General features: G+C 33.7%; 1 protein-coding gene across 2 annotated transcripts; it reads left to right on the top strand.

Moving 5' to 3' along the window:
* Window positions 1-4,616: 4,616 nt before the first annotated feature.
* On the top strand, window positions 4,617-11,396 carry LOC124436710. Of its 2 annotated transcripts, XM_046986680.1 has the most exons (11): window positions 4,617-4,753; window positions 6,421-6,509; window positions 6,760-6,871; window positions 7,116-7,265; window positions 7,607-7,768; window positions 7,878-7,919; window positions 8,573-8,656; window positions 8,776-8,879; window positions 9,047-9,255; window positions 10,241-10,347; window positions 11,263-11,396. In XM_046986680.1, exons 4-9 carry the CDS (start codon window positions 7,232-7,234, stop codon window positions 9,083-9,085), a joined length of 465 nt encoding a protein of 154 aa, XP_046842636.1. In that variant the 5' UTR covers window positions 4,617-4,753; window positions 6,421-6,509; window positions 6,760-6,871; window positions 7,116-7,231; the 3' UTR covers window positions 9,086-9,255; window positions 10,241-10,347; window positions 11,263-11,396. The 2 variants fall into 2 exon arrangements, with proteins under 2 accessions (XP_046842636.1, XP_046842635.1); XM_046986679.1 differs by lacking the exons at window positions 4,617-4,753; window positions 6,421-6,509; window positions 6,760-6,871 and adding an exon at window positions 9,817-9,975 and having other exon boundaries at window positions 6,997-7,265.
* The last annotated feature ends 1,856 nt before the right edge of the window (window positions 11,397-13,252 follow it).

The following is a 13,252-nucleotide window of genomic DNA, read 5'->3' as shown; positions in this document are numbered from 1 at the left end:
TTTTGTGCTAGAGCCTTCTTTGTAAATTTCTTATCGGCAAACGTAAAGCAATAAAGTCAGCATGAACGCTTTTCTCTTAGCAGCCGTTCTAATTATCAAACATGTTGTATAGAAACTCATTGTGGTCAAAGTCAATGAAGCATTGAGTATATTCATAGTTTATATAGACAGTGAATATTCAATTTATTTTATGATATATGCAGCCTAAAACACTAATATTTAAAGCTGAAAATTCTGTAACGTTGACCACCTTACTTTCTTTATTTGTTGTGCATATATACTTGCTTCTTTCGTTAACTACTGCATCTGCTGTAAGATTCCATTCAATGCATATATTTCTCAAAAGTTATTCAATATTATATTCGCAAATATGGAAAATCAGCACAATAACCTTTCGCTCGATATGCGCTAGAAATTTGCAATTGGACAGTTGCAAAAGAATTTGTTAAAAAAAGAACGCAGATTGTGTCTTTTTCAAAATTTTAAATACAAAGAGCTGCAATACAGGTTTCTATGAGTCATTAGCATGTTAAGGTTTGCCAGAGTCAAAAATAATACTTGTAAACGTTTAATGCCCTTACCAACAGAAGTTACCTCCCCCGCAAGTACACTTTGAAAAGAGATCAGTCGGGCACGCCTGAATATACGAATATACGCCTTCCAAGGTTCAACGTTCTAGCACAGAAAAACATCTAACAGAAGGCCCACTTGGCTAAAATCGTGGCGTATTTTTTTCACAACGAATGCGTGACTTCCCAGCAAGATACTTTCACAAAATCCCCAGCTAGCACACGACGTTTTTTTAACGTTGGCTGAAGGTTGTATTTAAGTTGCGTTGTGACATAACGTTAATACAAAGTTCTTACCACGTTGTTTTTCTTATTCAAATTTTAACCACGTTGTGTCAACGTTGGTTAAACGTTAAAATTAACATTCGGTAAGGAAGTTATGTTGTAACGTTGAAACAACGTTGTCTAAGATGAACGTTGGTATAAGGTGATTTTTTTATCGCGTGCCCGTCGTTATTGTCTGACGTTGTTTCAACTTCGGTTAAACGTAAAGATGGACGTTAGATAAAGGTGATTTTTTGGTCGCAGCTTCGTTAATGTCTAACGTGATATGAACGTTGGTTAAACGTTACGATGAACGTCAATTCATGTTATTTCATGTTTACGTAGTGCGTTGCATTTAACTTTGTACCAATGTCGAATACAAAAACTACGTCGGTCGTTTTTTCTGAACATTGATATCAATATGCGTTCGCTGTATCAGCGTTAATAAAAAATAAACTTTAATATATAGTTTGATAACGTTATGACGCGGATGCGACCCATACGACGCAGTTGGCGAAATATGCAATATAAGAAACATAAATCGCTGTAGACGTTAAGAAAATTTGCGGGCTCAGAATACTATTTTGCAAGCGTCTTCTGCGTACTTCATTACAAGTGGCAAGTCGACTTTAGCTATAAAATTTTTCACCCAAGAAAGAATATATAATTGTAGAACACATTCAAGAACGAGCTGATCAACGTTTTTATCGTAAGTACATGCTGTTTTAATTTTATTTGAATAAACACAGAACTTGGGCAAGGAATAATTCAACATGTATATTCAATAGGGAGTTTTAGCAGAGACTACGAGTACGACTACGAGTACGATTTACGTCATTTTGGCGCGAAAACATTGTTGCGACAACAAAAACCATTGAGTTCTATAATAACTGGAGGGGAAATGTCAACAAAATTACTATAAATTATCAGCGCGCGGCCGCGTGGTCAAAAACATGGCGGATTTTGGTGGTCAAAGTCAGCGGAGAGACGCGGGCTCATGAAATAAAATTTTTGTCGCCCACCCTGATTTGACCACCACGATTGCGAGTATAGAAAATATCAAAACTATTTATTTTCCTAACATAAACACTTTTTTAAAACTTTATTTATTTAACTGCCAACTTTTGTGGTTTGCGGATGCTGAAATAACGACAGAAAAGGGAACATTTCTTGACTCCGGTAAGTAGCACAGTATTAGTTCTACTATTTTGTTTTTAACACGATACTTGAGGAGTGTTTCTAATACTAAGTTTTAATTTAAAATAATTTTGTCCAGTCTTGTTTGTTCTTCACTTAATCGCTCGCCAGACGTGGCGAAGCTGTCAATTTTTATCGAGTTTTGCATCCATCTTGTATCATGATCAAGGCATCAAGCTAAACTCTCCTGATTTGAATTGAGTTTACCTCCCAAAAATGGGACATAATTTGTTCATTTTTTTTTTAAAAAGATGAAGGGAAAGTTTACAACAGAGTTGTGTTGAAATTGAATGCAGTGCCATGCAAAATTAATGAGAACTATGGTATATGTTGTGTAATAAAAATAACTACCTATTAAACTGTTTGCCTGCTCAATTTGACTGACTGTATAGTGTAGACAAACATAATGGGATTGGAAAGTTGGATTTATGCAAACAATTTTAAAGTACTACTTAGCATTTCTGTAAATGAAGTATTTATTGTTATAGTAAACAGGTTACTACTTCAAAACCAAGATAAAAGTAGTGTGTTGAACAATGTGCTAAGATTTGTTTCTACCTTGAAATTTTTGTTCAACAGTAGCTCATGATTATATCATTAATATGCATGAAAAATTAAACATATTATTGTCTCATCTCATTAAATCCATACTTGGTATGATTCCAGGTGATCCACAATTTCACATCAGATGCATTGGTTACAATGAATTTGAATGCAGAAGAAGCAAAAATAGATGGCAAAGAAATTCTTTGTGTCTTATGAAGAATTAGTAGAAATCAATAAAAAGAATTCTTTAAACAAATTGTAAACAAATTTAAATTTGCTCATGGTCCAGCAACCTAGTCAAAGAAGCAAAGTCTGTCTTCAACATGTGACCTTTCCAATTATTTAGTTTCTTTGTACAAAATACTATTTTCGAGAAACTTGATTTGTAAGTCTTTCATTAATATTTTTTTACCAAGAGGTAAAAGGAACTAATTCAAAGGCTTGATGTAAAATACAAATATTTAACAAGTTGTTTATCATTTAATTCCCAAATGTTAGTTTGTACATATAAATAATTAGTATGGGTAGCTGTAAGTTGTTTAAGAAAAACAGAAGAGTAGTATTGCTCGAAGGGGTTAGCATTTTTGAAAAATTATATCTTGTTCTTGACATATATTACACAATTCCAAAAAACTGTAAGTAATGCACAATAATATCTATAGAACTTGATAAATTTCTTCGCCTACACTGTCAAATAACTATTTTGCCTTCATGCAGCAATAGACAGTGTTTTTGTCAGAGAAACCAATGCACTTTAGTTTCCAAGTTTGTAATTTCAATGGAAAATTAATGTAGTTCTGTTCAGTAATAGATGCAAGATTCTGCCAAGCTGTTTACAAAATACAAATTACCAAGCAACAGTGTAATGGTGTTTTGAATTTTTTTTTTTTTTGTAGCTCTTCTAGTTCAACATACTTTCTTTATGAGTTTTCAGTAGATTTATCAGGTAATGACAATACACTTATGATACTTAACCATGGTAAATTTTTAGTTGACTTATGTCGTAGGACTGAAGCAAACATTTTCTCGCTTCCTTAGGAGCATTTTTACACAGATTTATCCATTTGAAGCAAGAAAAATAGGTGCACCAAACTGTTGACAAACAGTCAAACACACAAAAGCATGAAATAATGTATAAGTTTGACGAGATTGACAGGTCTAGTAAAGAATGCCGTTTGATTTTCACTTTTAAAAGGCTAAAATGTCATAAAATAACTTAAATGTTACATCCAAAATATGCGTTCCTCTACCGTCATCTTCTTTATTTTGATGTGTGTCTGTACTGTGTTTTTCACGCAATGCTGAAGCATTATTTTCACATGATATGCTGTCGGTATCGTAATTGTTTTTTTTTCTCACTTGTTTTCGTTCATACAAACAGTATTAGAAATCAGGAGGGAGTGAATATTGAAAAAAAATTTTAAAGTGGAAGTTTTGACCACCAAAATCCGCCATTACCGCCATGTTTTTGACCACGAGGCCCAGGCCCCTTTGCCCCTCCAGGTCTTATAGAGCTCAATGACAAAAACACGTAGCCGTCATCAATCGTAGTACGATGTTTTGTAAAAAATTCGTAGTCGCGACTACGATGTCTTTTTAAGCAAAGAAAGTAGGTATATTTCTTCATTCTGTAAGAAATTAGTTTACAGTACTATTTTCGAGCATCCAGGCTTTAATTTAGAACCTTTTTTGAGCGCAGATGTACATTAAAAAGGAAAATATGACCTGCAAAACTTTCATGTATTTCGTACGCAAAGTGAAAGGTAAACAAACAATAAAATAGTACAAATATATCGTACATAAAACTTAAAATAGTGAAGATTTTTTACTGTAAAGAGTCCTATGCTCTCGCAAAATCAATATTATCGATTCTTTGATATCATTATTGACAAATATAGCCGTAGCTGCTTCGCAAACGTCGGTGTATTACACAATAAAAAGGCTCGTTCTGTTGTTTACAACTAAAGCAAAATTTTGACGAAGCGACAACGACAACAAACTTCCTCGTGCCATTCCCTTACACGGTCAAATTTCGTACTCGTAGTCGTATCGTACTCTTGCTAAAACTCCCTAATGGTTGACGGTTGACCCGTTTCATTTCATATTCTTAGCGCAACTTTAGCAAGAAACGGTGTTTTGGAACAAGTGCTGCTATATTGTAACGTGATCAAACTAAGGTGAAATTTTATTTGTTTAGATATTGTAGTTATTGTTGAACAAAGACAATGAGGAACAATGAACGTCTTATAATGCCATTGTCGATTTGCCGTTACCGTTGGTTAAATAAAGCATACAATTTATTGTTTTTAGCCACAAATAATACAAGCAACATCTTATTTAAGTAATTTGGTGTGTTGATAAGCACAAAAAAGCTTTAAAATTTAAATGATACAAATCGACAAAGGATGGTTGAAATGTTTATAATGGATTGATGATAAATGCGTAAAACAACGAATTTGTTTGCTACTTTGCTCATGTAGCTTTCTAGGCTCTTTAAATGATTTTGTCATAGGCAATTTGTTCTCTTTATTAAGAAAGGCCAATTTTTTTGATCTTTAGTGATAAGGCCAATTATTGATCGCCAAAATTCAGAAAAGCCTGTGGGTTATTGGCTTATTGCTGTGGACATTTAACAAATTCATTTTCATATTTTATACACCTTACTATAGCCTTAATTTTCAATTGTTTCGACAAAAATTTTGTTAATTTTTTTGTTTTTTTATAACATTAAACTCAAACCTTTTTATGATATATACGTCTGTGTTGATGATTAATATTTTTTAACATGGGGTTATGTGATTATGTGATTTAGAAAATGTTTTTGATTAAGAATCATGAAGCCTTAAACCTTAAAATAGTTGTAGTTTCTATTGCAAATCACAGCAGTTTTTAAACAGTGATATAATTTTACAAAGAGGTAATTGAATGTTTATTCATAACAATGCATGGTTGCTTTATAATACTAGTAAGTATTGTTTGTCCAATTATTGAATTCAAGACAATATGTAGTTTACAACCCACTTTTTTTTATCTCTTAGATTGGTTCATTAACTTCGCCTATTTCTTTAGTAAGCTTGCAATGTCAGTTAAATTATTTTTATTTAGTTGCTTAGAACATTTTCCATTTGCTGTTGTTAGCAAGTAAACTATAATATTATACTTAAAATTTTAGGATTATGTATAAATTAGGTATGATACATGCATGTAAAGAAGAGAATAAGTTACAAATGGTTGAGGAGACATATAAGTTACCATGACCTGCGAGTGAGACTCATCATTTTTTGATTAAAACATTTTGCTAAATGTTGTGATCACCAGCACTTAGGAGGAATGGGTTGTAACATTAGGATATGTTTAAATCAATCAACAATAGAGTGACAGTTACATTTTATTATTTATTTAAGTTCATATCATAATGAAATGTAACCGGGGGCAGTACAGAAAAAACTGGACTGCTGCTAATAAAGCTTTAAGATGCATTGATGCAATGCCTAATGGTGATAGCTGTGAAAGAATGTTTTTTATGCGGTGCTGTGTTTGAAATTAATTGAAGATATGATCTTCACACTTTGCTGGATAATTTAAGCAATTGTCTCATGAACCTAAAAATTCAGATGACTCAACGGGATTCGAACCCATGACCTCTGCGGTGCCGGTGCAGTGCTCTGACTAACTGAGCTATGAAGTCACACAGTGGTGAACAGGTCAATATTGTTGGGCTCATGTTTTCTTGTGAAATGAATGTCATATGAAAGAATGTTTTTTATGCAGTGCGGTGTTTGAAATTAAATGAGCTATGATTTCGAACTCTGCCAATCTGAAATTGTATTTTTATTTGCTTTAGATGTCTACTGATACACATGCAGTTTGTAGAATTCCTTGATAAGAAGTCAGTTGAAGTTGTTCACAGAAGTTGGATTGAAGCATGTGATGGTATAGGGTTTGCTTTGCGTTATTGTTTTCATACAATATTGTTCAATCATTCATTTTTATCTATGTGCTCGTTACTTAAAGTATGTGCTATGTATATCTACTTTGGAGGATTGATATAAGTCAAAATCATATGCTATAATATGTAAAGGACAATGGACTCCCATAGAATGTAATATGGCATATCTTAAAGATCTTCCTGAGTTTATACGTACAGGTCAATGCAACTATTTTTCATTTAATTACACTTTAGCTTTTGTGTTGCTATTGGCCGAGGACAAAAGTCTCAGCTATTGTAAAGAAGCTGGAATTGCCATACAAAAATGGTTGGAAAAAACATAAAGTCAGAATATTCACATTTGCAGGTTAATATGATGTCTTGTGATTATAGTATGAATTTTTCATTTAGGTTACATTTATTTTGGATTTCTACTTATTTCCATTTTGATTGTAAATAATCATTGCTATGTCTGGTGTAGGAATTTTTTATTTTCAGAATTTTTTATAAACTTGCTGCCAGCTGTTTAACATTTTCTCCACTGAAGCCTCAAAAGTGCTATAAACGATTTAATGCTCTGTTTTCTAAATTTAAACCTTTCTTTTACTTAGACAACTATAAAAGTGCCCAAAAGTTTGCTAGAAGAGCCATTGCCACTTCAAACATTGAATGAGATGATGAGTCAATCAACGACAAGCCACGAAAACGTCCTCGTCTCAAAAGGAGTATGGAAGAATTTCTAGATTACAGTGACATAGAAAGTAGGTTATATAGTATTCTAGATATTTCTCTCCGATCACAACAACTTACGTACGCAGTAACACAGAAAAGTGTTTTATTTCTACTGTTATAACTACCTACGTGCATATATGGCTGTAGTCAATGAAGGGTCGTGTGTGCGAAAAACAATAAGTTCTTTGAATTTGACTATGTCTTCTTCTTTAAGTTGGGAAAAGATAGGATTAAGACTGAATGTATTGCCGTAGCTACTTAAATATTACATCTTTGGCAAGTATTAAATAACCATATTTTAGTATTTTTAGTATAGCTTGAGAACTCAATAAACATTGTTATGCGATGATCGGGTATTTTTTCTCATCAGACAATGATGACAGTGATGAACCCGTAATTCAACACAGAGCCCCTCAGTTACCTCCTGCTCCACGTTTTGCATCTTTTGCTATGAACAACAAGCATTTATTGGAATCTTCTGAAAGTAATATGATAACAGCCGTCAATGAAATCTTATCTACAAATTCTAGAAGTAAGTACTGTAGTTACAATGCAATAGGCCATTGCTTTATTCAAAAGAGTGCAGTTTTTCACATAATGCTACGTTGCATTTAAATGTAATTATTGATTTTGCTTTTTAGATTTGCCGGTGTGCAGCGAGCTGATGTCCCTTGCAGAAAAAGGTATAAGCGCAATTATAATCATTGTACAAGTAGACAATTTTTTGACAGAAACATGCACGTATAAAATTTCTCTTTTCATCTTAATATAATGTTGATCTAGATTTATATAACGGTGAACTAGCACCAGAAATCCTAAACACAAAGGATCATGCAATAATTTCCCCATCTACTAGTAGGACACCATCTCAGCGTAGTGTTAAGTTTTCTGTCATCAGAACTGACTAATCAGCAACTTTCATATAATATGTCGACTAAAATGTTAAAATAATTTTGATTGATTTTTTTTTAATAACTTTAACATTCGTATTGTACATTTACTGTTTTTCTACGTCCATTGTTGCATTATAGGGCTTATGTATCTTCTACAGGTGCTGTAGGCGTTGGTCCTTTAAAATGTTGTTGTAATTAGTTAAAAAAATTTTAGTTATAGTTATAATTGCAGTTTTGTTCACACCACGATTTTATCAAAATACATTCGTTCAAATCTAATTCTCAGCGTTTGCTATCAAACTACTAAATGAAACTTTCTCGAGGTTTTTTAATTTCGTCACCTTTCTGTTTCTGACTTTTGAAACCTGTAGTGCCTTAATTTAAATGACGTTCGTGCGTGCAATAAAGATATATGTTAAACCCAGTACATGTCTTGTCTGTAGATACAAGCAACGTCTCTTCACAAGAAATTCTTACAACTGGCACAACAAGAGAAAGACATTCTCAACGAAACAGTGGTGTCTTAGGCAAGCTTTTCTTACAATTCATTATTGCATGTTATGTTGTTACGTTTTCATTTACGTTCATTTTGTGTCGTTTGAAATGTTTTTTTCCCAACTGACTGCAACACGTGATTGTATTGCAGATGCGCATGACCTTTCATCGCACGAAACGCCTTCGACAAGTTTTATGAACATAACACCTGCAGGAAGACGTTCTCAACCAAATATTAATGGCATCTCTTCTACAGTATATAGCTTTTGAATAGCGTTGCTATTATGTATGCGTATTCAATTAGCAATTCGATGCGAGATTTATTTGAATTTTCTTGTTAGCATGTTGTAAGGTTTTATATTTTTAAGATATTACGTAGGTTACACATAAGTTATTCTATTATTTTCTTATATATCTTGTAGGCTTCCAAAGATCAGTTCTCACCCAACTGGAAACATTAATTAATAAGCAAGAAGAATATTGTGTCAATATTGCGTGCCTGTTAAGCGCTAAGAAAGGGGTAGACGAGCACGAAATTGTAGAAGATCTTGTACCTAATCCCTTAGATTCGGTTGAAGAACTTGAGGACCTATCCTCTAGTCTTGATGAAGAAAAGTCCAGGAGAAAGTTGGTAAGTTTTGGAAAGTTAACCATCCATACGTATTTAGTAATATTTATTGGCACTGCCTATTTTTTATGCATGACTCTTTCAAGTGTTACGTAAAAAAATGTGACAAAGGAAGGCATAGCCCTTCCCCTTTATCGGTTTCAAAAAGTGAAAACGATAGTTTCATTTGCAATTACGTAACATAATATTGTCTTTTCTTCTACCATTTGTGTTTGAAGCTTGAAAACATGCACGTTTGTCAAAGTCTAAAACGTAATTTTAATGACGATTTTCGTGACGTTAGGGGGTCAGATTATCTGATGAAACTATATGAATCTAGCATCGTGTTTTTCGTGAGAGCTTTGTCGTGTTCTGATTGATTTAAATACGTTACGATACTTCAAACTGCTCTTAAGTGTGTCGCTTTATTTGTGCTGAAAAATTTTAACGAAGAAACTGGTCTTTCTAAAATCTCTCATCATTCACTTTGGATGGTTTAGTATTGCAATTCGAGATCAAAATGGTTATTTATATATGTCTAAATTGAACTTTTCCATATAATTTATCTTTTACTCTCTTTACTAGCTGCATTTTTGGTAGCACTGTGCGCAAACACCTATGCAAACAGTGTTAGAAGAATTATGACGAAGCTGGGAACAAATAATCTATGGTCCCAATATATTTTGAAAGGCAGAAAGTCAAAGCGACCATTTCAGCACCTTGCCCTCTGCAAAGTTATACCAAGTAAGCACAATTAGACAATAATGATTGCTGCAGCAGTACCATGTTTTATCTTTTTTTCTTGTTCATGAATTGGAAAAACAGCCATTTATGTTGCTTCTTGTCATAAGAAATACTGTTGCAAGTTTTAAAAGCTAATACATTATACTGTTTTGCATATGTCACTATAATGGATTGTTGTTTATCATTCAGTTTACGAAAATGATTTAGTGTTTTATCTATGCAATTTATTGAAAGTATGTCTTTTCTGTGTCGTTTTACTTGTTAGAAGCCTGCCTCAGAGCTCATAAAGGATGCAGCGAGGCCAACGTTGAAGATCAAATTGCCGAATTTTTAAAATATGCTCCAGGCAAGCAAGGTGGTTCCAGATTTAAGGTAACATGTCATTATCATCATAGATTGCTGGGTAAAGTATATAGATGCGATTTTTTCTTTGTTTGATTATCTCAACTTAGACAGGGAGAACTCAACTTATTTTACTCCGTAATCTCATAGTTAGCATATTTGTATTTTCTTGTCTGTGTAAGTTGAGAAAAATAAACAATAACATTGTTGGCATGTGCACTTAAAGAAAGTGAGCATGTGTCTTTCATTGTCCTTCAATTATAAGTAAAGCAAAATAGAATGGACACATATACATAATGCGTACCTTTAAAAACGCTCATTTTAGTGCAGGTATTAGATTTGTGCAAGTTTTAAATTTTGTTAACTCAAACTTCATGACTAGATTTATTATATGCAATTTGCTTAGCGTGATATTAAATAATTATTGAATGAAGTAGTATATGAATTAAGACTTATGAAGGCCAAGGTTTGTTCAATCTACCAACGCTGAGGCAGATAGAACACATTGATGCCTTGATAATTCTTTATATTATGTGGAACCCAATTCAATAATTGTTTTATTATTTATATAAAAAGGCAAGTGTTGGTTAAATGTGAAAAAAGTGCCGTAACGATTAAAGTTTTGTTCACTTGTTTTGTTTCTCGTGCGTATGAGATGACGTTGTAGCGCGAGATAATTTCTTATATCCGACGAACGTACGTGGTGGCATTCATATAAGTGGATTTATTCGATTGCTTTTAAGTGAATAAAACTAAAAAATACTTTGATTCATATGTTTATATAAATTAAATTAAGAAGATATACATACAGCAGACGATTCAGTTGTCTATTTAAATGGTATCTTTTACAGACAAATATGGCAATGTTGTTGTAGGTGGTAAGATATATAAAAATGATATATAGACTACCATTTTCTAATAATCATATATGTTATTTTCTTGCAGGTCCGAATAGACAACTTATTGGAATCGGCTTAATTAGCATTTTTGTAAATATGTATATTAAAACACGAACAGCAAAATAGATGAGTTAAAAGTTGATTATATGGAAATTAAAGTTTAGTTCGTATCATTGCAAAGGCTGTTTTACGATTTCACAAATAATGCATCCTTAATTGTATGTTAAATGAACGTCGGATGAACGTTGTATGAACGTCGGGTTTAGGTTGAAAATACGTTACATCCCAATGTTCATCCTAAAGTCGCCACCACGTTCATATGAGTTCACGAAAAAACGTTCACTTAACGTTTGTCCCCGACGTTGAGTGAACGTTCGACGAACGTTGGTACAACGTTGAGACAACGTGATTTTGCTAGCTGGGTCAATATTGAATAATATTAAACAAGAATGCTATTTTACTAATAATTGACGTTTAAAGCAAAAGTTTGCCGAAATTTTTACAAAGCGTTATCATCTTGTGAAGAAGATAAGGTTTAAAGTTTTTGTAGTGAAAAACGCTATATTTGTAAAAACATCTATATTTTCTATTGCGATCTAGCGGAAGTATCTTGCTGGAAGGCGTGTCTGCTTAGAATTTGCTTCAGAAAGGTGGAGAACACAAACATCAAAGTTTCCGACACGATTGGGCCTTCTGTTTAAGATATCTTTCTGTGGTTTTAGTCACGCAACTAATCATACCCTCTCGCTTAGATTCAAGGTCTGCAGCAGGTTATTCAAACACTATGATGCTATAGCACATACAACATAATATGAATATTTGGACAAGTATACGGTTGTTTCATTCTGCACAGCACATTCATATACAATTGGTTGTAACGGTAACAAAATAAAGTTTGTAAAGAAATCCGAATTCAATAGTCAGAATGTCACTTTGAATCTTTTTCTTAAATTTTCGTTTGCATCGTAAACACGACAATAGTCTGCAATATTTTAAGGTTACTACAGAAGGTGAGCGTTTTTTTCTTTCATTGTCATTCTTTCGTTGTTATTTGCATTCACTCATGCAGGCCAGCCAGCCTCGTACGCAGGCGCTTCACATGGCGTGCGTGGGCATCGCGCATTTGCATGGCTGTAACAAGCCGATTACGTGTGGAAGCTCCCACGCGATTCTCCCATTTTTTGTTCGCGCGTGTCGTCCCGCGCGAGCACGCACGCCGTGTTACATTCAATTTATAAAATATGAAAGACCTCAAAGCAAAACAAGCCAAGCGCCTGGTTACGGTGCTGCAGACCACCTACGCCACTGGAGTGGAGGTAATTGAATAAACATGGAGTAAAATATTGTCAAGGCTCATTCTAAAAAGTACTTACATCGGTATGTAAAATTCAATGTCAATTCCTTTCATTATTGGGCTGAAGATAGATTTGTCATTCAAAGTCTTCGTTACAGAAAGAGTCAACTACGAAAAATAAACAAAAGCTCTTTAATTTCAAACACCGCACTGCATAAAACATTCATATAACATTCATTTCACAAGAAAACATGAGCCCAACAAAAAATTGACCTGCTCACCACTCTGTGACTTCATAACTCAGTTGGTCAGAGCACTGCACCGGCACCGCAGAGGTCATGGGTTCGATTCCCGTTGAGTCACCTGATTTTTTCAGGTTTAAGAGACAATTGCTTAAATTGTCCAACAAAGTGCGAAGATCATATCTTCACTTAATATACTTTTCGTCTTTAGTTTGAATGACGTCAACTTTTCAAGGATACGTTCATACTGTCAAAAAATGCTGAAAATAAAAGATTTTTCTTAAGAAAGTGACAATTGAGAAAAACAAACTATTGCGTTAAGGTTTCGGAGAAAGGGATTAAGCATATGAATGATCAAGGGAATGTGTAAATGAACAAAAGAATGAGAAGGGAGAAAGAGAAAAGTGTGTGAGTAAACGAAGGATTATGCTAAAGAAAATGGGAATTTGTGATTGAGCACGGGAAAGAACGGCGGAAGAGAATGAAGGAGTGAGGGAGGA

Source organism: Xenia sp. Carnegie-2017, unplaced genomic scaffold (genome assembly GCF_021976095.1).
Source record: "Xenia sp. Carnegie-2017 unplaced genomic scaffold, XeniaSp_v1 HiC_scaffold_16, whole genome shotgun sequence".
Lineage (NCBI taxonomy): Eukaryota > Metazoa > Cnidaria > Anthozoa > Malacalcyonacea > Xeniidae > Xenia > Xenia sp. Carnegie-2017.
The sequence above is the reverse complement of the archived record's forward strand: the minus strand, read 5'-3'. Positions and strand labels throughout refer to the sequence as shown.